Source organism: Tympanuchus pallidicinctus, unplaced genomic scaffold (genome assembly GCF_026119805.1).
Source record: "Tympanuchus pallidicinctus isolate F22 unplaced genomic scaffold, pur_lepc_1.0 scaffold40, whole genome shotgun sequence".
Lineage (NCBI taxonomy): Eukaryota > Metazoa > Chordata > Aves > Galliformes > Phasianidae > Tympanuchus > Tympanuchus pallidicinctus.
This window is the reverse complement of record NW_026294759.1, coordinates 2,438,288-2,464,455: the sequence shown is the minus strand read 5'-3', so window position 1 is coordinate 2,464,455 and position 26,168 is coordinate 2,438,288. Positions and strand designations below refer to the sequence as shown.

The 26,168-nt window shown below is 40.6% G+C and overlaps 1 protein-coding gene and 1 long non-coding RNA gene across 11 annotated transcripts in view; both read right to left on the bottom strand.

Annotated features, from left to right (window-relative positions):
- Positions 1 to 3,324: 3,324 nt before the first annotated feature.
- LOC128089929 (uncharacterized) lies at positions 3,325 to 5,542 on the bottom strand. The gene is made up of 2 exons (XR_008210725.1): positions 5,498 to 5,542; positions 3,325 to 3,943 (listed from the first exon to the last, which is right to left on the bottom strand). It is a non-coding gene; the product is annotated as an uncharacterized LOC128089929 (long non-coding RNA).
- A 25-nt stretch (positions 5,543 to 5,567) lies between these two features.
- LOC128089919 (rap1 GTPase-activating protein 1-like) overlaps positions 5,568 to 26,168 on the bottom strand; it is a 53,330-nt gene continuing 32,729 nt past the window's right edge. For 3 of the 10 annotated variants that reach the window (XM_052701797.1, XM_052701789.1, XM_052701796.1), the window contains 14 exons: positions 24,935 to 25,038; positions 23,245 to 23,323; positions 22,887 to 22,940; positions 22,719 to 22,802; positions 22,369 to 22,469; positions 20,900 to 21,029; positions 20,503 to 20,658; positions 16,565 to 16,636; positions 16,288 to 16,374; positions 15,535 to 15,669; positions 13,863 to 14,009; positions 12,581 to 12,684; positions 10,043 to 10,159; positions 5,568 to 6,339 (listed from right to left, as the gene is read on the bottom strand). In XM_052701797.1, the coding sequence (XP_052557757.1) occupies positions 6,330 to 6,339; positions 10,043 to 10,159; positions 12,581 to 12,684; positions 13,863 to 14,009; positions 15,535 to 15,669; positions 16,288 to 16,374; positions 16,565 to 16,636; positions 20,503 to 20,658; positions 20,900 to 21,029; positions 22,369 to 22,469; positions 22,719 to 22,802; positions 22,887 to 22,940; positions 23,245 to 23,323; positions 24,935 to 25,038 (1,380 nt within the window). In that variant the 3' untranslated portion in view covers positions 5,568 to 6,329. Of the gene's footprint in view, positions 6,531 to 9,199; positions 9,716 to 10,038; positions 10,160 to 12,580; positions 12,685 to 13,862; positions 14,010 to 15,534; positions 15,670 to 16,287; positions 16,375 to 16,564; positions 16,637 to 20,502; positions 20,659 to 20,899; positions 21,030 to 22,368; positions 22,470 to 22,718; positions 22,803 to 22,886; positions 22,941 to 23,244; positions 23,324 to 24,934; positions 25,039 to 26,168 lie in introns of those variants that run through there. The other 7 variants (XM_052701798.1, XM_052701794.1, XM_052701792.1 and 4 more) reach the window with 6 other exon arrangements.

Here is a 26,168-nt window from a genome sequence, read left to right as displayed (position 1 = left end):
TCAACTGGGCAGTATTTATACCTGCACTCCCGTGACTGACACTGGAGGTCACCACACATGCACATTCACAGGCACCAGCTCCAGTCCTTGCGGAGGTTTTTAATTAATGCCAATTTTGCAGTAGCATCCTCGGAAGACAGTGGCGAACATGATGTAAACTCAGTTGGCAACTAAACTCGACTACGCCTTGCTTCCTCAAGAATGGCCTTGTTGCTGACTGTTCAACAGTGATCTAGGATGTGACTATGAGGGACTTGGTGTTATACAGTCTGCAGGGGGGAAGATACGCAAACAATAAGATTAAAATCAAAACACTTAATTTGCCACCCCCTCCTCTGGCTGCAGTCCTTACAATTTGCACATTAAAATTGTTTGAAAACTTGGCCTTACGTTGGCTGAATTGGAATAGCGTATTTGACTTGATTTGTGTGAGGCTTGATTTTTCAATGTTTTCTCACTGCCTCTGATGCATCAGTGAAGGAAGCAGAAGGCCTAGAAGCAGCTGGAATCTCTTTTTGTCTCTTAATGTTAAGGTAAAACATATGCTCAGTCATTGAACAGCGAGTCCTGGAACAAGGCAGCAGAAAAAGAGCAATATCCATGTTCTTATAGCTCTAAGTGTTTGTTTCCCCATCCACAATTTTTCCTTCTTACATCTCTTATGAATCTTCAGGAAATACCATGAAATTGGAGAACTCCTTTTTCCTTTTAACCAGTTCACCCTGGCTCCAGTCTGAAATTTAAGGAAATGGGGAATATAAAAGGCTACATTCACTGAGGAGTCAGAATGACAGAGAAGTTACCATCCACGTGAATGCCATAGGCTTTTATAAGTCCTTTCAAGCCATGTTGGACAGGTTTTTGACCGTCATACCCCTGAAATTTCCTGCTCTTTATCAGTGTTACAAAACTAATTCTGAGGTGCTGGTAAAAATAGAGTGGCTGAGACCTTGTTTTAGGCCAGACCCACATCAGTGACTTGATTCTCAATGCTGTCTCAGAAATGGGTAAAATGCACTTCTGTGGAGGTAATGAGTTCTGGTGAGAAGTTGGGGAAAATGCAATAAATGTCTTGAATTAATTTGATGGTGGAAGCCAGGTCCTCATGAAGCTTTATCTTGTGAAAGAGCTTGACTTAAGAAACAGCCTATGTGGCAGAACTGCTGGTTTCGGAAATGGATCTCATGAAATGGATCTTACAGAGTGTTGTGTACTTCTCTGAAATTATCTTCAAGGCTGCCAGATGCACTTGAAATCAGTAGAGATGAAATGATCAAAGACTGAGGTACTAAAATACCATTTACAAGCTGCTGAGAAGATTAACAAAATCCAAACTCAAGTTTTTCCCTGTATCACTTGTTGCCTGCGGTAACCACTAGTCAGTGATTACATGCTTTGCAGTTATTTCAGTGAGGATGCATATTGTTGCAAATCTGTAAACATACTTTGAGCAAAATTTGCCTGTTTGGGAGCAGAGGTCTGAGGAAGTTCTGCCTCTTGTCTACAGAGACCTAATCATGAGTCCATGGCTCTTGGCAGACACTGTCTGATGACTACCCCAATAAATGCTGGTTAGCAGCTATATTTTTAGTCTAAGCATTCATATCTGGCACAGCAGGCATTTAAGTAGTCTCAGCACTAACTTTGGCTTCTTTACCTGGCTTGCCTTTCTGATCTGCTCTCTATAAATGTTATTCTACGGGGACATCAGTGGCCTAGTACCACTGTGAAGAGCTCAGTTGTTCATCTGATTGCTCTGAGTGCCATGAGGTGGCAGGGCAGCTAACAACTAAGCATCATTTGAACATTACAATGAGAACTTAAACCATTGTGTCTTGCAGCATGCACAGGGGTTTGCATTAAGCACTAATAAGTACTATCAACTATTTGTGAATACCTGGAAGAGTTTTCTTCTCTTAAAGATGATGCCTCTTCTATCTAGCTATATACCGAGTTCCTCAGAGCTTCACACCTTTATCACTTTCAAGATAGCATGATGTTTAGCTGTCAAAATAGAAAGGGTACCAGAAAATGAGACAGAGTATGAGCCTAAAGAGAGACTCTGAAAGATTAAAATCTTAAATTTCTTCAGGAAAAAAAAAAAAAGAAAAAAGAAGAGTTTAGTCTGATTTTTATACAGTACATTAATTGTGGCTGAATAATTATTGGATAACTTACTAAAGGGAAACACTAAAACACTTGGATTCCTCTCCATGCTCCAAGGTGTTTTCTTTGTTTTTAGTTCTGCTTAACTCAGTTCATTCTTTGGTTAGGGATAACTAAAGTTTCTCCATATTGCATAGATGAATGCAAATTATCTGCATTCATTTAAATGTAAATTTGTCTAGGAACATTTGCTTGTTTTGCCGTACTTAGTCTTTTGGCAGTCGGTCTCCTATCAAGACTGGTAGCACACAGATAGGAAACTTCAGTATTTGCAAAAATAAGAATAAATTTATCACCCTCATTTTGCTTCCTAAAATTTCTAATGCAAAGAATTGCTCTTAATCCCATCTTTTCTTCTACCTCAAAAACTGACAGGATTTCTAGAGAATAGAATTTCAAGAACTTTAATTTCACTTTGTCCTACAAAAGTTCAGGCTCAACTTCGCTATCTCCTGTGCCTCACGCAGACGTGTAATCTTTTATTACCTTCTTCCCCTTCACATATTATCATAGACACATTGTAAATGTTGCAAACGATGACATCACCACAACTTCTTACAGCTATCAGCAAATGCACTCAAGACTACACGTCTATAGCCTCTTGGTTGGGCGACTTGATTTCACATAGACTGAAAAATGTCACAGTGTTCATCCACTTTAACTGTGCCTCTTGGCGTAAGTCAGAAGCCCATACATAAACCTACATGTTTGCTTGTGTACCTTTATACAACATATTGAAAAAACAAAATCTCTGCATGGAAGAACAAAGAGTAGATATGACACAGCAAAAAATTACCACTCCTGGACCTTGTACTATCAACTTGGCTTAAGGATCCAGCAAGGTTTTCTGGCAAAAATTGCAGGAGTGAAAATGCTGCACGAGTGAGCAGAAGGGAGAAGGAGAGAGAACCTCAGCCAATGTAATGAAAAGTTTAGAGGGGATCACTGGGATCAATTCCACTGTGCTTTATGTAAGGCACACAGATAGCAGAGGTAACTTGATTTGCAGAATGATTACACTAGGATTTTTTATGGCCTTTGGCTGGATAGGCATATCAATCGTTACAAACAGCACTGCATCATTTCTGTGATATGAAGCTTCAGGATGTTTGCACAGAGACCTCTGGAAGACAGAGAGCAAGAGAACCACAGTTACTCACAAGGCCAAAAGGAAGGTGAATGCTTTTACTTGATGATAGCCAATTGTCATTTACACTTATTTTCTGCTTCTGTTGGTATTTCATGCAACAAGTAGACATGAGCGACACACCTTCCACAGGGAACCAACTCATGCACCTGCTTGGTCTACATGTGGTGTCACAGAGGCAAAAGGAGCAAATAAAGTTCACGTATTTGTGAGGGAGTGTGTGGCCAGATTAGATCCATGTGGCAAATTAGAACCCACTCCCCCATTAGTACCTGGTATAGTTATCCAGTGACAGATATCAGGCCAAAGGGTACGGTACCAAAGGCCAGGATACGCCCCAGTGCAAGTGGAGGTGTTGACTCAAGACAAAAACACAGCTTGTATCCTACCACAGAGGGCAGACCTACCCCTCTTCATACCTGTTAAACATCTGTACTAATCCCCTTGAGTTTGTTAAGTTCACAGGACCACTGGTGGGAGCAACAGCACTCCAGCATGCCTCAGTGTCCATGAGGAAACATCACGACACCCAGTGGTGGCCTGTTGACCTTTCAGGAACAGGTGAGCACAGACCTGAAGCACTACTGGTCCTTGAAGATATGCCTCCTGAAGGAACATCAAGTGTTGGCCCTACAGAACCACGAAAAGACTGTCAACAATCACCTTCAATGTCTTGATACCCAGCATTGCAACAGGTAATTTATGTGTATCGTGATGTACGTCGTACTTTGGATTGCCAAAACAGCAGGAGCTTACCCCCAACTTGCTCAATCGTTGGTTCAAGCTGTAAAGGGGTGGAGTGCAGTGGAATTGCCAGGTCACTGCCTGAACCAATGGTTGAGCACCAGGTGAGAAGGTGTGCTTACCCCGGGAACTCAGGTACAAGCAATGCATCTGAATGACTGGAAGGAGTGGAGACTGGATCCACCCCTCCTCACCCTCATTTAAGGATTAGCAGCTGAGGGAGCAGTATCTCTCTGGATATCTCTTGTGCTCCTCTCCAGCCATCACAGGTCATTGGAAGGGGTGAGCTAATTTTGTTTTGCTATTGTTCCACCGTGCCTGAATCCTATTAGAAGGCACTGTCATCGCCTTTTTTTGCCATACAAAAGGGAAGGGACTACCTATCTGCTATCAGCCTGTCATATTTGATCTTACATGAATTTCCAATCAGTACACAGGAACACTGAAAGCATTTTTTCGTGTCACTGAATTTACAAAACGTTACTGCTATGTTTCTGGATAGTTTTAACACTAGGAATCAGGAAAGCATGTGCACAGAATCACAGAAACACCAAGATTGGAAGAGACCTACAAGATCATCCAGTCCAACCATCCACCTATCACCAATAGTTCTCACTAAACCATGTCCCTCAACACAAAATCCAAACGTTCCTTGAACACCTCCAGGGTCGGTGACTCCACCACATCCCTGGGCAGCCCATTCCAGTGCCTGACCACTCTTTCAGAGAAGGAGTATTTCCTAACAAACATCCAGCTTAAATCTCCCCTGGCACAGCTTGAAGCCATTTGCTCTAGTCCTATCACCAGTTACACGAGAGTAGAGGCCGACCCCCAGCTCCCTACAACCTCCCTTCAAGTAGTTATAGAGAGCAAAATTAACTAGTTATAGAGAGCACATTTTAAGTAGTGTTATTAAATGGTTAATTAAGAAAGTTTAAGGAAGGAGAGAGGAGGTAGAAACTACTTGCCAAAATGTTCATTATTTTTTTCATGTCTCATTAAGTAGCTGTTATGGATAAGCGTCAAGCTCTTGCACAGACAAGTCCTGCTTGGAGACAGGAACGTATTCAAGTCAAGATGCCCATCTTCTATACTCTGTATGTGTACAGTTGCCTGTAGACAAGAGGGCTTCAGTGGCTCCTGTAGATCCATTCCACTAGATTTTTAGCTTCTGTATGGCTGTTATGAAGGGAACATTCAAAGCATTATATATGACAAATTGGATCTATTGATCACAGCTCACTCAAATATTTTGCATTTTAAGGTAGCCTGGAGCATGTTTCTTATCTGCCAGAGCAAGACCTTTAATGTCAGCTTCTCCTAGCTTAGAGTTTGGTAACCACTACTTGTCACTTCCTAGTAGAGAGTAGCTCATGAATCTCACGTGCTTATATGCTGTGAAATGTACCATGTGTGTAACACTTACGGTGAAATACTCACCATAGAGAGAAAGTGCTGAAATATGTTGAGTAACTCAAAAAGATGAAAGAGGCAATAAAGATAAGACAACTTCAATATATTAAATATATTTATTCATTCAGAAATACTGCAAAACACGGCCGGTCTCGACCTACAAGCAGTATTGAAACCTAAAGCCCCAGGCATATTACATGCCAGCATGCAATAGGGAGAACAGTAAAGGCAAGGCCAATACAGGCCAAAGATATTTCCTCATGAGGCTACAAAATATATTTTGGAGGAAATGAAGGCTAACATACTTCTCCCTTGGCAGAGCCAATCAATAAAATGAGCTGGGACCTAAATTTCCACTAAGTATCACCTTCTTAGCACCCTTCCTCAGCAGATTTCTTCATTCTCTTTCTTTGGATTGCATTTCCCAAACTAGGTCATCCATCTCTAGTGCTTACTAGAGACAGAGGTGGAAATGTGTTCTGCTTTTGACTTAATTCTCTTTCTGAATAAGTCTAAGGGAAGAGGAGGTGCTCAAGGTAGCCTCCTTTCCCCCAGCATTTGTAGAGTCTGATTCAGTGACTGCTGATTGGACAGTGGGAAGAGCCTAGAGTCAAAATGCTCCAAAATAATTTCTTCCTTCCTAATTTCGTCCTTCTTCCTCTCCATGATTCCTGCTCCAGGGACTGCCAGTGGAGCATTATGTGGTGTCACTTGGTCTTTCCACAGTCCTTGAGGTCCTCTAAGTTCATGCTCCTCTTAGCCAGTACTCTCATTTCACCCAAAAAGTCTTGCCAGTATCTTCAGTGAGGTAAACAATTAGTAGCATCCGGTCCACTCCTGATTGGCTTGATGTCCCCACTCAGATGTGTCTGAGAAGGGAAAACACATGCACACAAAACCTGTGTAGTTTTCCTAGGATTTGGACATACACAGTACAGTGCTTGATTTTCAGATGAAACTTGGAAAGAGTCCCGATCCTGGGGAGTTTGCTACCTTGTTACTTAGGCTGGGTTCATTCTTTCACCATGTCCTTGGGAGAAAGTATTATTCAGAAGGCTACCTGGACAACAAAGCAGAAAAAACTAAGGATAACTGTCCCTGTATGTTGGAGAATAGACAGGAGTTGTCCAAGTGAACAACGCAGCTTCAAATATTACAGTTTGACTACTGCAGAAGAGTGTTTTAGAAATCAGTAACTGAAAGTAACTATTGGTTTGTCTCTACTGTACAAGAATTTACCTGTTATACATCTGTATGTTTCCATTATATTTATTTTTAAGTTGATTTTGTAGGACATAGATGAAGAGTCCTGATCACTGCAGTCTAGAATCTGCAATGCTTGACAACAGCAACAACATGCTGTACTTTTTGCCATAGATAATGCTATTCCCTAAAAAGAATCAGAAATGTGTTTATGACATAATACCAGGGACGACATTATTAATGTGGTCTGCCTAAAATATTCTAGATCTGGATGGAATTCATTTTGTATTAGAAATATGCCTATAAAGTGATGACGATTTATGGTTTCACAATGAGTAAACAGTAAGCAGATAATTTTCTAGAACTTTAGGGATCTCCAAGACAGATTGCTAGAATCACAGCCCTAACCCATTCCTACAATGTTGTACTAACACTGTCGTGGTGAAAACTGTTTGCTTTACGTGGTGAAATTACATATCCTTAGTTTCCTACTACAGGCATGTTGCTGAAGGTATAACTGCATGTGGGCTGGTCCCTAGCTCTGAAAAACTGGCTAATCACAAACAGTGCAAAACTCCATGCTGCATCATACCTCATATGCAAACTGTGCATGCGATTTCTCATGTCGACAATCAATATTCATGCAAATGTTCTTAATGAAGACCTGCGCAATGTTTGTTCTCTGAAAACAGGTGATATTGACTTGAAACAACTAGCTCACCTCCTCAACTCAAGAACAGAGAATGGGAGTTGGGAAGTGGGGGGAGCCCACAATCAAATGCAGAAGTGAGGAACCAGTGGGTTTTTCTTATTTGTTTGTTTTCCCAGGATATATACATACCTACAGAACAGACCAGCTATAAGGTATTTTCATACCAGGAAAAATTCTTGCTGGTTACACAAGTTTACTTCAGCTGCCCAGTCAGTCCCTCACACGTGTTTAGCCAGGAACTTGAAGTTTGCTAACAAGCTCCCAGAAAGGATGAAGAGGAGGAGGTGGAATTATATGGTAATGTTGGAAGAAGGATGCTGCTGACCAATAAGCAGTTGCATGTCCTGCATTCTCTCTAGCAGTGTCTCTGCTAGCAGTGTCTCTGCTAGCATCTTAAATGTTCTGTATCTTCTAGTTATGCTTTCATTCTCCTCCCTTGAAAAATTTATGACACCTACCTAGCCCAAAAATGACTATGATAGAAACATACTCACCAGAACTCTGCACCTTCACCGTGACAAAATTCTAGACAGCCCTACACCACATAATTGGGTAGATAACTCCTGCAGATAGTCATCAGCCTGTAATTCTTGGGTGAATTGGGGCTAGTTAGAATGAAGGCCCTCCCTTGTCTGACTTGGCACCTAGAGCAACAACCACAGGGGCCTCATTCTAGGGTATACTTCCTGACTTTTTTTAAAGGAGCTCCAATACTGAAAGAGGGATACATCCTGCTACAATGTACTCACTGTCCCTTTCTGCCACACATTTTGTACAAGTTCTCAGGAGTGTGCCAAGCTGTTCCAGAAAGTTAGCTACAGTCTTTGATTTAGAATCACAGAATCATAGAATGATCTGGATTGTAAAGGACCACAATGATCATCTAGTTTCAATCCCCCCCTGCTATTTGCAGGGTCACCAAAAACCAGACCAGACTGCCCAGAGCCACATCCAGCCTGGATTTCACAGAACCCAGAGCATCCTCTGGTGTCTTAGAAATGCAAATGTGTGGTTTCATAGAATCATAGAACAGTTTGGCTTGGAAGGGATCTTAAAGACCATCTAGTTCTGACTGCCTTGCTCTAGATGGGTTTGTCACCCACTAAATCTAGTTGCCCAGAACTCCCTTCCAATCTGGCTTTGGACAATCCCAGAGATGGAGCAGCCACAGTTTCTCTGGTGAACATGTTCCAGTGCCGCCTCGCTCTCTAGAATTTCTTCTAATCTAAATCTATCCTCTTTTAGTTTAAAACCATTACCTCTTGCTGTAACGCTGCACTCCCTGATAAAGACTCCATCCTCATATTTCCTGTAGGTTCCCCTTAAGTAATGGAGGGAAATCTGCAAAGTACTGAGGTATCCTAGATAGGATTCCATCTTAGCATAATACAGCTTATCAACAGCATTTCTGCATTGCTAGGGAAGAGTAATTTTCATTGAATCTTAGAATTGTAGAATCACAAGGTTGGAAAGGACCTACAAAATCATCTAGTCCAACCATCCTCCCATTACCATTGCTACCACAAGCACTAACCCGTATCTTGCAGCTCCTCATCCAGACGCCTCTTGAACACTGCCAGGGACAGCGACTCCACCACCTCCCTGGGCAGCCATTGCAGTGCCTGACCACTCTCTGAGAGAAAAAGTTCTTCCTCATGTCCAACCTAAACCTCCTCTGGTACAACTTGTAGCCATTTCCCCGGGTCCTGCTTGTTGCCTGGGAGAAGAGGCCAAACCCCTCTTCACCCCAACCTCCCTTCAGGAAGTTGTAGAGTGCAATGAGGTCTCCCCTGAGCCTCCTCTTCTCCAGCTCCCTCAGCCACTCCTCATGAGACTTGTGCTCCAGACCCCCCACCAGTTTTGTTGCCCTTCTCTGGGCACACTCCAGGGCCTCAAAGTCTTTCTTGTAGTGAGGGCCCCTAAACCAAACACAGTAGTCAAGTACAGGAGATGATTACCTCCCTGCTCCTGCTGGCCACACTATTTCTAATGCAGGCTAGGATGGCACTGGCCCTCATGGCCACTGGGCACAGTGTTTCTGTAGTACTCTTTAGAAATGTGAAGAACTATGTTGTAGGCTATTCCATGCAATATTTTGCAGAAGAACACTGGGTGCAGAATGGAGTGCTTTCGCAACAAAACATAGATGAAATACAAGAGACCATAACACCTGCTATCACACCTTGTGGGGACTGAAGACAGGCTTGTTCAAGTCAGTTAGGAGCAGCAGTATGAACTCTGCTTAAAAAGGCAGAATTTGAATAAACCCAGCTTCCCAACATACCCTTGTCCAAGTTTCTCATAAAGCTCCATAATCACTTCAGAGCAAACTACAAAGGAAACATATATATGGGTATTTGTAACTGGACAGCTAATGCTTTGTATATACTATTAGATAGAAGTTAACATGATGCTCAAGATACAGCCAAAATCACCTTTAAGCAGCCCAGTCTTTATTTTTAAGAAAGCTGAGCTCCTTGTGTACATGCTCCAAATTTCTGTGTCAGGGCTAGACATTAAATTTTTAAGATGTTGCAATGCCTTATGTGAACAATCTTGCTATAGCATTCAAGAGAGCAAGACATGCACTATTCTTTCTTAAACCAGCACCAAACACAACGAGCATCTTTCAAATATTAAAATCATTTTCAACTCACTTGCTCTTCCTGCTGGGGAACTCTGGGGAGCTGGGACTGGATGAACCATCAGATTTCAGGTCAAGCAAAGTTTCTGGACAGTCTACCATCTTCTGTACCCTCTCTGCAATGTCTCTGCTTAGAAAAAAGAGAAATCAGCTATATCCCAGGGCCAGAGTTCACCATTTTCAGAGTTCACCATTCACACTATTGTAGGCGTTCCTTCCAGGCCACATTACAAAGCTGGATCTCTCACATACACAGGAGGGAAAGCAAATGTATTTGTACTGAAAAGGACATATGCCTTACAAGCTGTTAAGGGCAGTGTATTAGAAATGGTCACGTTTTTGCTCATTTTAAGTTTATGTAATTTATGTAAAAGACTAAATTAATTTCAGTATTTCACTTTAAATTCTTCAGCTTTTTCTTTCACTGCCCACTCCCTCCTCACCCCCGCCTCCCCTCAACACACACAGACATTTCATGAGTCTTGAGAAGATTTAGGTCTCATTAGAGAGCGTTTATACTAATTGCATAAGGGATTTTCTGATTAACTGAAGTTAGCTAATGTCTCTATTTCAGGATAGTTCCAGTATTTTCTTTTTTCTGGTACCTATCAAGACACTTCTGAAGAAAGCTGCCTATGTGAGTAACTTAAAATTGAGGAATGTTACTTCAACAGGAATGGAAAACTCATTTCCCACCTCACGTTTTTGTTACATTTTTTGGTGTTTTCAGCAATGGAGTTTACAGTTCCTCATGTACTCTCTTGGTCAGCTATCTTACATGTACTCTTCACATCACTGTTCATCACGTATTCTTTTGTGCTAACAACTGCTTGTGACACTGAAAATGATTCCAATAAAACAATCTTGAAAATTGAACAACCCTGAAACTTCTATGACACATGAACAAGCAGGATGGACTGGCTTAGCTCAGTCATCCAAGACTGCATTTCATTAAGCTACAACTTCAGAATGAAGTCACACATGACTTGTTGAGTTCACTGCTGCCAGAGAAAGAGCCTGCAAGTAAGTTTAACAAATCAATGGGAGAGACATAACGCAACAGTGACCTTTCTTTATTTTGTTGCAGGCTATGTCCCAGGGCCAGAGAAAGAGCCTGCATTCCAGCCTCTTTTGCTGAGTATAGCTTCTAGCAGTTCTGGCACTCAGACTTTTCCATGAGTTAGTTCAAAGTAGAACCTGGCAGACACTTATCCCAGTTGATTAATGGGCTAAATCAATTCCAGGAAGGGCTCAATAAGTATTCAAGTTATCACAAGGAATTAGATGGGACTTGGTAGCTAAAAGAGATAGTGAAAGAGGGAATGCATGATGCCTGCTTTTCAGTAGCCATGAACTATTAGATCAGACCAATTGCAAGTGAAACTGCATGTCAGGAACCACCTAAAAAGTCTTCCAAAAAAATCCAAAAATAAACTCACAAAATAAGGCTTAGCATTCCTTACATTTAAGTTTACAAATAAGCAAAAGAAAAGCTAAGTAAGCCCAAAGGTTTTCCAATTGCCATCTAGCAAAGAAAAGAAAAAGGAATTTAAGTTTATTCCTTGTAGGAAACTTTTACAAATCTTCAAAGGGGATAGGGAATGATATGGTACATAAAGTAACAGATTGAGACACACAGTTGAAGAATGTTCTAAAGTGCTGAGGAGCTGTGACTACTCCGTTGGCTTAGACTGTTACAGAGAAGATGTCTCAAAAGATTTTTATTTTCCTCAAAGAAAGTTCTATACTATTTCTATTAAAATAATATCATAGGTATCTCATTAAGTTCCAAGATAATAAATTGAAAGAAAGAAAAATGTAATAATTCTTCCTGTTGTAAAATCACTGGTTTCCATATTACAGATGGCTTTTGCCACTTACAATCTTTAAGCTGTTTCCAGAATTTCTTGTAATTGGGAAAACTGAGTATCAGGTGCAGGGCACTCGTATAGCTTTTGAGAACCTGAGCACTCCTTAAAAGTGCTTTGTAACTACAGCTGAGACAATCTTTATGATTTGATGATATATAATCAAATGAATCAGATGAAATATCATCTCTGTTGACCAGTAAAAAAACCACAAATGGTAGAATGGTTATGATTTTATCAAATACACCAAACTGCACTTGGACCCTAAGAATTTGCTCTACCAAATAGTGCTATTGTATTTTTGTATCTCTTGTAGTTCCCATGGAAATTGGAGTCATTTCTTTTTAGAGTGATCTCTGTAATATATTTTGTCTATTTTAACTTCTCAACACGAGAACAAAACCAAACAAGAACAGATTTTTCCCCCAGATCAAAGCCTTGCACCCTCTTACTTAAATACTGATTCTCCCTGTTTCCAAATGTCCTTTTTTCATTCTTGCTTTCTGTTATTCATCCATCTCTATATCAGATGATAATCAGGACTTAGTTCCCATTCCAACCACTTCCAAGTCAGTTCTCATTCCTGACTGTTCCCTTTCTGCGCATATCCATGCCCTTCTATATTCCTTTTCTCACCCTCTCCTGTTTTCTCTCTGCTTATCTTATCTTCCCACAGCTTATACCTCTTCTCCTCCTGTATGTTCTCAATGCCAATGGCACTACTCCGTCGCCCATGGAAACGGCTGGTTCGAGTACGTGATGGGCTCCTACCAGGCAAGGCAAAAGACTAGAAAAAAGGAAAGTGTTACAGGAAGGAAGAAGGGAAATGAGACAGGAAAACTGTGGTGAACCAGAAAGGGAGCTTGCAACACTAATCCAGATTCCCTCTTTCACTTTGCTATGCTATATAGTAGCACAATCCTGCTCCAACAATGCAAGGAACAATACTTTCTGTCCATGAAAGTTTCTGAAGCAAACATTCAAACAAGTGGTAAGGGAGGGACAGAGAGATACAAGATACAGAGCAAGACATACAGCTAGAATACAGAGAAAGAAAAATCAGGAAAGGAGGCAAAAATCATTAAAAGGCAGTGAAAACTAGAAGTTAAAGGGGAGAAGGAAGAAGCAAGCCCAAGTTAATACCATTCTGTGACTTTGCAGTGGTAACACAGAATGCGTATAATTGAGTAAATGGTAACCTTGAAATTCCCACCCTGAAAATTTCTTAGCTAACTCAAAGTTGTTTTTTCTTCATGACTAATGCAGAGACCACAATAAGCTGCACATGCTTTGGCTAACATGACAACATTTCCAATATTAGAAACCTGGATACTTTTCTGGAAACACATCTGTCATAGATTTATAATGCATCCCTATCAAATAAGACAGACTTTGATAGTGTATAGAAATATTCACTCTTTCTCTCATCCCAAACACTATTAACTCTTCTGTTTGTTCCAAATCTGAAAATTCTATCTACAGCAAAGGAGTATTTTGAGTAAACATTGCCCATCTGTTTGTTTTAGAGAAAAAAATAAGTGACTGGTGAAATTGAAAAAATAATGGAAAAATTAGTGTCCTAATGTTTTCAGATCTAGTCATACAGTAGTACAGTACCATTTTGGTGAAAGCACAGTGCAAGCATTTGTTTTTAAAGTTATGACAACCCACAGGATCTAATATAGGACAACAGAGATAACTGTTTGATGCGGAGTCATGTTTTGTTTTCTTCTTCCAGTCTCCATCAATCTTAGCTCTAGTTTACAGATGAACTGGTGCTAGAGATAGGCACAGACAAAAAAGACTGCAACACATGTTTTCACCACTTGTGAAATGGAAAGATACAACAGAAAGAGATTAACAGAAGGGCAGCAGGACAAACTACTAGTGAAAGAGAAACAGTATGTACAGGTGGGTCACAAGGGTATGCCAGATTTCTTTTTACGGTCCACCCTAATACCTTACCGCAGCAATGGCCTTAGGGCCCTCGGCAACACTCTGGCTCAGAGCAAGGCCAGCTGTCATCGGGCGGCTGGGCATGGTGGCTGGCTGCTGCTTTCTCATAGATATCCCCATGGTATCCAGGCTCTGGCTGCGGCCTCTGATCACCCGCTAAACAAAAGGGAGGCAGGGAAACAGACAAGCACAGATACACATACAGACATGCACACAGTAGGGCACTATGAAAGTCACCACAGCAAGGCTAGAAAGCTGGGACAGACCAACACCAGAAAGACAGAAATCCTAACTCCTCAAAGGCAGCATCTTACGTATAACCCTTTTGTTGCTGTTCTGGCTGATTTATGGAATTCACTGCTAGTAAAGAACTCTTCCTCAAATATACTCTCTGCTTTTATTTCATTTTTTATATTGCAGTAGAGATTCCCTCACAGTATCCCAGCTTCCTGAGTAAGACAGCATCATCTAATGCAGTCTTGCCCAGTATAAGCTACAAAACACAAAACTGGAGACTATAAGATCATGCATGAAGGTGAGAACAGCTATTTGAAAATATGCAGCATTTGAAAAAAACATTTTCTGATATTTCTCAGTCTTTTCCAACCCTTTGCAAAGGTTGTTTGTATACAATGATCTGTAAATCATAGTACCTGCTATAAGTCAGAAAAGGACATTTTTGGAATAATTACTTTAAGATGTAGGTGGTTATGAAACTCCTGGTTAGTGGCAAGAGGAGGGTAGATTGACTGTACATATTAATAAAACTCAACAAACCATCCAAGATCTGACCAAAGCTACACATATACTTAGTAGTTACACGTGACTGGCTTAGTTTCACCATCCTTAATAACACCAATCAGCCCACCAGACAAAACAAGGGGAGTTCATCTAAAGAAAAGCTTTCTTACTAAGTCTCTTGTTAAGACAAAGAAATTGGTGACACAGAAATGGGAAAGTGAGAGAAAGGAAAGTGACGCAAGATTTTTCCTATATAAGCAGCTCAAAATTAATTTCTCCTGTTTGTTCAAAAACTTTGCTTCCACTTATTGTCTTGATCCTTGCACTTTTACAAGTAAGTTGTCACCTGATCCTGACTTTTAAAATGAAAGAAATCTAAGCTGAACAACAAGATATTAACTCTGGATTTAGAGGGAAAGTAAAGCATCAGTATTTTTTAAACAATACATGCTAAGTTGTGTTGGAAACTCTTGCGGTGGCTCCTGCTATTCTTTCAGCCATAATGAAAATGAACTGGAAGGAGTCTACTGTGAGAAATTAAAGCTGCTTTCTACTAGTTATTGCAGTTCCTCCTGTAAGCACCTACACCCTTTCCAACAAGTCAAGGAACGAAACCCCGTCTGACACTAGACACCAGCATGACACATAAAGAAAGAGTCTGATGTCCTAGGGACAGTATAGAATTCTATCAAAGACCAAGTTTTAGCTCCACAGAAAGATGTACACGAACTGGAAAAATGTGTATTTTTGAATGATACAATAAAGCACAGTGGAAGATGCTCTAAAGTAACACTGCTACAAGAAAAGTCTTCCTTTCCATTTAATCTGCTGCACAGCTTATTGCTAGGGTCAATATTCCTGATGGAACACAGTGATCCTTAAATAAAAAAGAAAAAAATGGACAACTGATAAGGAACTTCTTCAATCAACCTTGACCCACCTTGAAATTCTCAAAGAAGCCCCCACTGCCATTCTCTGTCTTGTCATCTTCTTCTATGGGCAATCCCATCATACAGCGGCTGCGAAACTGCAGCTCCTCAAAAAGACTCTCCAAGAGGGCACTTCGTGTTCTCTCCTACATCAACATCGGGAATGAAAACACAGCTATAATGGGGAGAGTGTAGAAGGGTGCTGTTACTGCTGTATCTCTTGTCCTCATTTTAAAAACAAAAAATATCATGAAAATTAATTTAAACATTGACTGATTTCAGCTATGTAAATATGGAATTTATAGTTGTAGATAGCCCCTTTAAACTCCTTTTAAATCAAGTCATAACAGACACTAGGTTTTACAGGTGATGAAAATGAGGCATGGGTGGAGGGCAGTTTTTTCTTAGATCACGCAAGCAGCAGATCTTGGAACAGAATTTTGGGACTTTGAACAAAACTCTTAACATGTACCCTGAAATGCAATACTGAGTCTCAACTAATACAGAATTTCCTACAGAAGTATCTGTGCATCATATACAAACTCTTACTTGAGGATTAAACAATGACATTAGAACGTATCTGTTCATACCCTACCATGCCAGTTGTAAAATACAAAGGAAGGATTCACATGGCTAAGAATAGTCACGTTTAAACATCAGAAAATTAGAAATAGAAGACAGTAAAAAATTATCTTGTATTTTCTTAATCTTGCAGCAATACAGTATTATATTTTTTAATGGAAACAAACAGGTAATCGTCCCACCTTTAATTTAGCAAATTTTTCAGCTCGATAGCAGCTGTATTCAGCATTGATGAGCTTGACCAGAAGGAATTCACGAAACTCTGTACTCTACAAAACAAGATGAAAATCCGACTGGAGATGAAGACAGCATTAGGAACATTAGGTGATAAAAGCTCTACCTTACTACTCCTTAGACTTCCAAAGCCATCTAGCCAGACTGACAATACAACAGTGACTGTAAATAAAAGGATGTGTAATATTTTCCCCTGCCATCTAACACTACATCAGAGAAACAAACCTTTCTAAATATGGCTGGATTTGGTAGAGAAGGTCCAAAGAAGGGCACATCATCTCGTGCTGTGACTGAAACCTGAAACAGTACAAGGGAATGAAATCAGTATTAGAAACCATAACACAATTGAGACTATTAGAGATTTCAAACTTCTGTGTTTGCACACATGTACATCGCAATGTATACATCAGAGATACTACTGTATCCTTCCTTCTGAATCATTTACATTTTCCAAAGGTACCTGTCAATTCCTGACCTCAGTGAACGGACTATAGAATTATAGAATTACTCAAGTTGGACCTTTAAGATCATCTAGTTCCAGCCCCCCTGATATAGGCAGGGACTCCTTCCTCTAAACCAAGTTGCTCAGAGCCCCATGCAGCCTGGCCTTGTATGCCTCCAAGGAGGAGGCATCCACAACGACACTGGGCAACATGTTTCAGCATTTCACCACCCTCAGAGTAAATAATTTCTTCCTAATAGCTAGTTTAAATCTACCCTCTTCCAATTTAAAGCCATTTCCTCTCATCTTGAAGCTACCTGCCCTTATAAAAAGTCCCTCCCCAGTTCTCTTTGCAAGCTCCCTTCAGGTACTGGAAGGCCGCTACTGGGTCTCCCCAAAGCCTTCCCTTTTCCAGGCTTCGTGGCCCTCCTCTGGACCCTCTCCAACAGCTCAATGTTCTTCCTGTGTTGGGGCAACAGAACTGGATGCAGTGTTCAAGGTGGGGTCTCACAGGAGCCGAGTAGAGGGAGAGAATCACCTTGCTCAGTCGGATGGTCACACTTCTCTTGATGCAACCCAGTATATGGTTATCCTTCAGGGCTGCAAGTGTACATCGCCAGCTAATGTTGAGTCTTTTATCAGCCTACTTCCCCAAATGCTTCTCCTCAGGGTTTCTCTCAAGCCATTCTCCACCCAGCCTATATTTGGGCTTGGGATTGCTTTAACTCAGATGCAGTATCTTGCATTTGGCCTTGAACTTCACAAAATTGGCATAGGCCCACCTCTGCAGCCTGTCCAGGCCCCTTTGGATAGCACCCCTTCCATCTAGTGTGTCAACTGCATCAATCAGCTTACTGTTTTCTGCACTGTGGGAACTACACTCAATCCCACTGTCCATGTTGCCTCAAAGATGTTAAACAGCACCAGTCCCAGCATCAATTCCTGGAAAAAAAAGGAATACTCATCACCAGTCTCCACTTAAACACCAAGCCATTAATCGCAGGTCTTTGAGTGCAACCATCCAGCCAATTCCTTATCTAGCGAGTCATCCATCCATCAAATCATTTCTTCCCAAATTTGGCAACCAGGATGTCATGTGGAACAGTGTCAAACGCTTTGCACAAGTCAGGTAGATGACATCAGTTGCTCTACCTTTGTTCACTGATGCTGTAACTCCATTACAGAAGGCCTCCAAGTACGTCAGGCATAATTTGCCCTCGGTAAATTCATGTTGGTTGCCACCAATCAATTCATCTTAATTTTCCAACTGCCTTAGTAGGGTCTTCAGGAGGATGTGCTCCATGATCCTGCCAGGTGCAGAGGTGAGAATGACTGGCTGGTAGTTCCCTGGATCTTCTTTTTTTCCCTTCTTGAAAATGGGATTTTTGTTTCTCCTTTTCCAATCAGCAGAAACTTCACCAAGACTGCCACAACCTTTAAAATGCAGCTTGGCAATTTTATCTTCCAATGCTCTTTTACCTCCCAGAAAATCATAAAGCAAAAGCAAAACACCTTGCTAAACCTTACATTTTAAAGTGTTCTTAATAATAAATATATATTAACAATAACCAGTGTATTTAGAGCAGAAAAAAGATGCTTCTATTCAGCCTGCAAGATTTACCTCCACCAGACAAACCAAATGTTAATACTAACTTTTTTTTTTTTTTTAACCAGACTTCTCAGTAGATATATACTGCACACTAAGGGGAATATAAGGGAGTATCCCAGTACAGTGACACTACTTCTCTTAGACACATAATAAGCACACAGAAGCAGTTTCCCAGCAAGAGATAAGTGCATCTATGATTTTTTTTTTTAAAGCATGCTCCTACCTCACATCCCAATGCCAAAAAATCGTAATGCAAGTACATTTTTTCAAATACTGCCACTTTGTTCTTCATAATACTTACCATGTATATGTAGCTATCTCACCAGATACTTCAGTTACTTTTTTCTTCATGTTTGAGATGGAACAAGGAACAGTATTATTCTTTTCCATTTCATACAACAAGGAACAACAGCAGTGCATCTTTACAGCAACTGCCTCAAAATAACACCCCATTGTAAATGTCACAGAGCACCTCACAAAGTTGTGTGAATTTATTGAGACTAGGGAAAGAGGCCCTAAATTTAGCTCAGATTTCTCACACTATTGGCCAGCTGCCCTAGTTACAAGGCCTCCCTCTCCCTCCCAACAGACCAAAATCCTGCTCTGCATTCTTAATCTTCTGTTTGTAAAAACTGATTCAAATAAATATCATCAAAATTCAAATTTAAGCATTAGACACTAGAGCCTCTCAAGGAAGAATTATTTAAAATTCCTTTGGAAAAGCCCTTATATTAAACAGCAGTAGCCCCAGAGTCATGGCTGGGGTTATTTATTTATTTTTTTTTAATGAAATGATACAGGCAACCTTACTACTGTGCCAAAAATAATGCTGTTGCACATAGGCAAAAACAATACTGGGAAGAGAAAGACAAGCTTCCCCAGCTGTTTTCTTAAAAGAAAAAATGCAGTGAATTTATGTGCCCTGTAAGATGAACAGTAAGACAATTAGAACCTCAAGCCCCTGATCATCAGGCAGCTATTTTCTCATGACAGACTCACATGTCCACAACATATAAAACAAAATATTGTTGTTATTCCAACACTATCACTCTTTTTGTGGAAGACGAGATGGAGATCCTGTTACAATTTTGACATTCTTGCCACTCTTGTAGACCTAAAAGGCTTAAGAACTCATTATCACCAAATTAGAATTTTTACATAAAATGAGACACAGCACATCGATTAAAATGTTTCTATAAAGGAAAATCCATCACGGAACGCAAAATAATGTGCCCTGATTTCTCATCATGATTGAAAGTTGAATTTAAAGTCATAGAGATATCCATATACAGACATGCAATAAATTGTTCTGGCAAGAGGCTATGGGTATAGAATCTTTGTTCTAGCAGGGCTCCTGTCAAATAGAGGACCTTAAGATGTAGCACTTCACTTTCAGATGAGCATTGGCTCCAGGATCCACAAAAGTAGATGCAGCTGGTTAGAAGTCCACAGAACAGGCCAGCGAGCTCTACTTGACATACAGTTTCAGGATAAGCAAGCTCTGTGCTATGATCTATTACTAAGCATCACACAAAGTTAGGTAAATGAGCTTTTCTTGATAATGCAAGAAAACCTCTTTCTTTCAATGAAAGAAAAAGATTACCCAAAATGTGATCACTTGCTCTTTGTGCTCTGATATTTTATCTGAAATTTTATCTAATACAAAACTTATCTGAATTTAAATCCCAAGTGCTAAGCTTTATAAATCTATCAGCTACACTAGAAAACACACAAGTACATAGTTTTGCTTTTTTTTTACATTCTATTTGCTAGGTAGAGATAATAAGCATTCCTGGACTCTGTTCAGTAAAACATTTGCGTTCCAGAATCTTGATTATTCTCAGTCTTAGTTCTTAATCAGACCTCTGCAAACCTACAGAATAGAGAATAGTATAGCAGGATTGAGACTCCTAGTCAGAGATCAAAGTGTAGGTAAAGGGGAAGGAGAGCTTTTCACTGAGAATGTTGTTAGCATTTACTGACAAAGCAAGCAAAGCTGTTTGGAGGACACATGGCCAATCTTGTACCTCTCCCAGAAGCCCACAAACAGGTTTTCGCTTCAAGGGTTGAAGTCAATACATCACCACAGAAGAATCTGCTGGCTCCATTTACCTTGTAGAGGGTCTCCCCACAACTGCTGTGAGTGAGCTGAACTACCACGTATGCATGTAGGAAATTAGAAGCAATCATATCAGGCACAAAAGGTGTGCTTTCATCCTGGAAGATGATGGCTACAATGTCGTTCCCAATGTGACGCTTCCGCTGAAGCTGAAGAGTAAAAAGTTAAAAAAACGTGGAGGTGAAAAAGAGTAGAACAATATAATAGGGCCTAAAACACCAGTCTGTTTAGCTTCTCCAGCCCATCTTCTCTAGTAAAAACCCCATCACTACTTTCACCATTTCTCCTGCCATACTTCCCAATATCATGCAGTTCTCCCTAATTAACTCCTCAATAAATACCCCTCCCCTCTTACCCACGCTTGCATTCCTTAGTTCTCCTCACAAATACCTGTTGGGAATCTCCTTCTGCGAAGGGCAGTTTTGTAGACACATGAAACATGATCTCTTTGCCCCGGAAATTTGTATAAACGGATTCAGTGCCTGTTTGACCTCTAATGACATCCAAACCTCCCCGGAACCTGAATAAATCCACACCACACAATAGGTTGGGCAGGACACAGATGAAAAAGTGGAGAGAACAAAGAAGATATCAGTAACGCTAGCTTATGCATCAATAATATCAAAGGTAACTTTAAAGAAATCAGCAGCAGTGTAGTAACTCATCTTCCAAAAACGAATGCAATAATCAAAGCTGCAAAATGTTTCTACCAATGAACAACCTTTCTTGTTAAATCGGTGAAGCTAAACCAGAGATCCTCAAACGATCTACTTGGTTTAGCATTCTTCTGAGGAAACAGAATCCATATTTTAGAACTGCAGAAAGTAGCTGTGGCAGAGCCACAGAATCACAGAATGGCCCAGGTTAGAAGAGATCTCAAGAGTCACGAATTTCCAATCCCCCCTGCCACAAGCAGGGCCACCAGCCTCCCCACTTAATACTAGACCTGGCTGCCCAGGATCTCATCCAACCTGGCCTTGAACACCTCCAGGAACAGGGTACCCATAACCTCTCTGGGCAGCCTGTTCCAGCACCTCGTAGTAAAGAACTTCCCCAACCTAAATCTTCCCTCCTTCCACTTAAAACCATTTCCCCTTGTCCTGCTGTTAGCTACCCTTTCAAAGAGTTGACCCGTGTATAATCAATGAATATTAAGATGTTACAATTACAAAATAAACAAGAGAGTTAGGCAAAACAGATTATAATGATACAATATATTGTTTACAGGCTCCCTTGATGCACTGAAAGTCTGCAATTAGGTCACCCCGCAACCTTCTTTTCTCCCTGTGACTGTTTTAATAAACAAAACAAGCTTGCATTTATACAGTCAAAATAAACATTTTCTTTAATGATCCTGGGTGACGTGTTGAAATACTCCAAGATCTCTAAATGAAAATTTTTAGCTGAGGCCTAAACTCCAACAGATTACCAGCCAGGATGGTTGACAAAAGCATGTTGGGCTTCTCCACCCTCCATCCCAGCACTCCGTATTTAGGACTCAACCCACCACATCTCACTAATACCAAAGATAGCATTACTCCAGGAATGGACCAAAGCTCCCATTTCCTCAAACTGTATGCATTGGTATACAAGCATTTCCAATGTGCTCCTGAACCTGAGGTGCCCTTTGGAGTGGCAGATGCTGCTATCAGCCTTGTCATCCTCTGATGATGACTTACATTCCTTTAGCTTGACCCCAGTATCCCTGATGGAATCTCCCTCTCCCATCAATCCTTGTTTAAAGCCTTCAGTCTGCCCAAGTTACAGGCTAAGAGATATTTCTCCTATCAGAGATCAAATCACTGAACCTTCTGCGTTCCCTAACCCATCCTGACTTTTAAAACATGCTTGTTACACACCCACGGAAATCCTGCAGCTGAATCTTGTCACCAAGGAAATCTAAGAACTCCAGGAAACCCAGACTCTCTTCTGTGTTACTGAAGACTTCTTCTTCAGTTGTCTTCAAAAGGAAAAGAGAAAAGCAAAAACAGTACAAAGATTAGGCAAAAACACAGTTCAATCAGCTTTGAGGACCTGCACAAAGGAAATAAAGTCATTATAAGGCAAGATTGTGTCCTTTCTGTTTAAGAAGTCTCTATTTTCCAGTATACCATACTTTCCACACTGCAGACCTTGTTATTACATTTAATCTAAGAGAACTGACTCTTTCTGTTTTGTCTTGAGGATGGTAGGATCTGAACTACCTTACCTGTCCAGGTTTCTGGTAGATTACCCCAAATTTGAAGTTATTGCTTATAACATGTTCATCAAATGCTACGATAAGCTGTGAAGCCTGTGAAAATGAAAATACAAATTATAAATTGCACTTAATTAGCCAGCTCTTGATGAAAAGGTACATAGAATCAGAAATTTATACCTTGGGATAGAGGACAGGAAAGAAGCGTTCAACATTCACATCTTCACACAGTAGCTGTTGAGAGACAGAGAGGGAAATAAAAGTGTGATTATCATGTGCTCTAGATTGCTGCAAGCAACCAAACATGGACACTCATAATTATCTGACAAGACTCCTTTCAAGAGAAAAAGCTGAGGTAACATTAGAAAAGAAAGAAGAGGAGCTAAATGGAAGAGTGAAAGGAGAAGTGTATGAAAGTAGTAGTGTGAAAAAGTAGAAAAGAGAGAAGTGGCAGGACAGTAACGTGAAAGTAACTAGGATAGAATGAAAAAGAGACCGACTCATGATGTAAGAGTGAGAAGGCAAGCAAGAATCTCACCTTTGCCATCTGGACAGCATTGGGAAATTCATTCAGACAGGAAATGGGGATCAGATCATGTTTGGTACCAGTTCGTGTCCTGAAATAAAAAAAAACCACACATTAAAGTGAATGTTGAAAGAGGCAGGTGCAATACCGGCTCTTTAAATAAACAGTAGCCATCCCTTCAGATTGTTCTTAAAACAGTTAATTCCAGAGGAATCATTTTAACCGTAATGCATAAAATCACTGAAAACAAAGGGGTACTTCCTACTCATCACTTGTTCTGAGAAGCAGAGAAAGACAAAACAGGCAAGCTCAAGAAAGACATGGGCCTGTCAGAGCAAGTCCAAAGGTGTGCCATGAAAACAATCAGAAGGCTGGAGCACCTGTCCTATGAAGACAGGATGAGAGGCTTGGAGTTGTTCAGCCTGGAGAAGAAAAAGCTCCAGAAAAATCACATTGTGACCTTTCAGTACTTAAAGGGGGCATATATGAAGAATATTTAAAGACTCTTCACCAAGGCCTGTAGTGTTACAAGTAATGGCTTCAGACTGAAAGAATCAAGATTTAGATCATACATAAGGAGAAAATTCTTGTGACACTGGCATAGGCTTGCCAGAGAAATTGTGGATGCCTGATCTCTGGAAGTGTTCAAGGCCAGGTTGGACAGGGTTCTGGGCAATCTGATCTTGTGAGAGGTGACCTTGTCAACAGCAGGGGGTTGGAATCAGATGCTCTTTAACATACAAAACCTTCCTTTTTCCATATATATATTAAAAAAGAGGTGTCTTTCTAGGGAAGAAGTAAGATTTGGCTGTCAGAGACCTCTTCCACCAATATAAACAAGTTACTAGGCAAAGGTGCTGCATATAGTAGGATATCTTAACTGAGAAATAAATACCCTTCACCAGTCTTTTCAGTGTAGGAAGGTTTCTAGGTTCAGATAAACATTCCCTGGTTCAGCTCATGAGTATGCTCTCAATTTTTCCCCTAGAAGATTCTTGCTCTGAAGTGTTCTCCACATACAATGGTCACAGTGGCAGTCTTGTAGTTGATTCCTACCCACGTTTTCCCTTGGTACTGAATGAGAGATGACAAGCAGCAATGGTATGTCAGTTTCTTCAAGTAGCATACTGCCTACCAAAAGTGGTCTCAGTCAACAGAGTAGGAAATAGCTTTTGTGCTGCATGCTTCTCATCTACACAAGATCCATCTCTATTCTTCCTCTAGTTTATTCAGCAGCTCTCTGGGCTTTGTTAAAGCCATAAAGGAGGCACACTGGCACATCAGAGGCTGTCCTGGGAAGTTAAGAGATGTCCTAGCTCACCTTCAAGTGGGATTTAGTCTCAAGTACAAAGCCCAAAGATAGGCCTGAGCTAGTCTGCTCTCAACTAGGAAAGGCACATTCCCTCCTTCAAGAGTGCTCACATCTTTAAGTAAACAGAATTAACAGAAGTTTATTTTTGAAGGCGGAACAAATAATTTTCTCAGAAGAACTGTAAGGATGTGCCTGCAAATGCTTCAGCTTTCTGAAGGAAATTACTAGAAGAAAGTCAGAGGAAGGCAAGAAATGAAGGCTCAAAGCTTTCTTTACAAGCTTCTCTAAGAGAGAGACATGAGATTCACACCCACATCTATGCAGAGAAAGTACAAGGTAAGATGAGAGACACATCACAGTAACACATACTACTACAGAAGACACTGTTACCTCAGCAACAAGCGTAGATTTTCCTGTTTCTCAGACTGTTCATACTTCACAGAAAGTATCAAGTAGCCCAAGGACACATCACTGGAATAAAAGTTCTGGTGCTCCTGAAAACAGGAATTCAAAATGCATTATTCCCAACATGCTTTCCAGAAAGTATACCAAAGTTTTTACAACCTGTAAACTCAGGACTGGTTTGTTTTTGATTTAAGTAGCAGTGGCATGCTCGAAGACATGCTAACGCTTGCCTTGCAGCCTCCTTGGTAATCAGTGCATGAGTATAGAAGTTCATCCACTACCAGTAGAGTACTTCTGAGAAGAAGTAGAATGAGAACATCGAACAACAGGTTTTGAATGACTCCAGTTTATTGTAAACAAATTCCTATATTTGATAGATTTTTCCCTGTACCCATTTATACTCTGCATAACACTAAGCATAACTGGATGTAGTTATGGAAATTTTCCATACAAGCAGTAATGGCAGGGTCAACACATCAGATACAACATACCCTATCGTTGTTCTCTATGAGCATGTACAGCTCAGTGAGGACGGAGCCAGAATTCCAGGAAACTACTTTGCAGGTAGAGGATGTTCTAAAACTAACTAACACTAGCATTGCTTCAACTTCAGTGGAGCGTACCTCAAACAGAATGCAATTAAACTTCGTCCCTCTAGCATTGAACTGTAATGCAAACATTTTTACAGGGTCTATACAGAAGTGACTGCAGCCATATATTTCTTCCAGGTATATGGTCATAGGCCTGGTTGTATCAACAGAGGTTAAAATCTACAGACAAGTGAAATGAATGGAAATCTCTAGCACAAATAGAACTCTGTATAGGTGGAATCATCCAGAAATACTTAGATCTTTCTCACCTTCCTAGCAGAGGTTAATAATCATCTATGAATGAAAACCATTCATAGACAGTTCTGGAGTTGGCCACTACACATGGACCAGTCCCTGGCCATGATTAAGCTGTGCATGTCCCTGTTCATTGCAGAGGAGCTGGACTTACTGGCCTTTGAAGATCCCTTCCAACAAAGGATTCTATGATTGTATGACTCTGAAACAAACTCTGATCAAATAAAGAGACTGAATTAACACTTTAACAAATGGTCATAAGTTATTGTGTTTGAGGTGTAAGCAGGACAGAGAGATCAATGAGAATGTCATGCAGGAGATCCAATTATCTTTGGATTTAATCAGAACAGTATCATAATCTTTCCCTGCTAGTG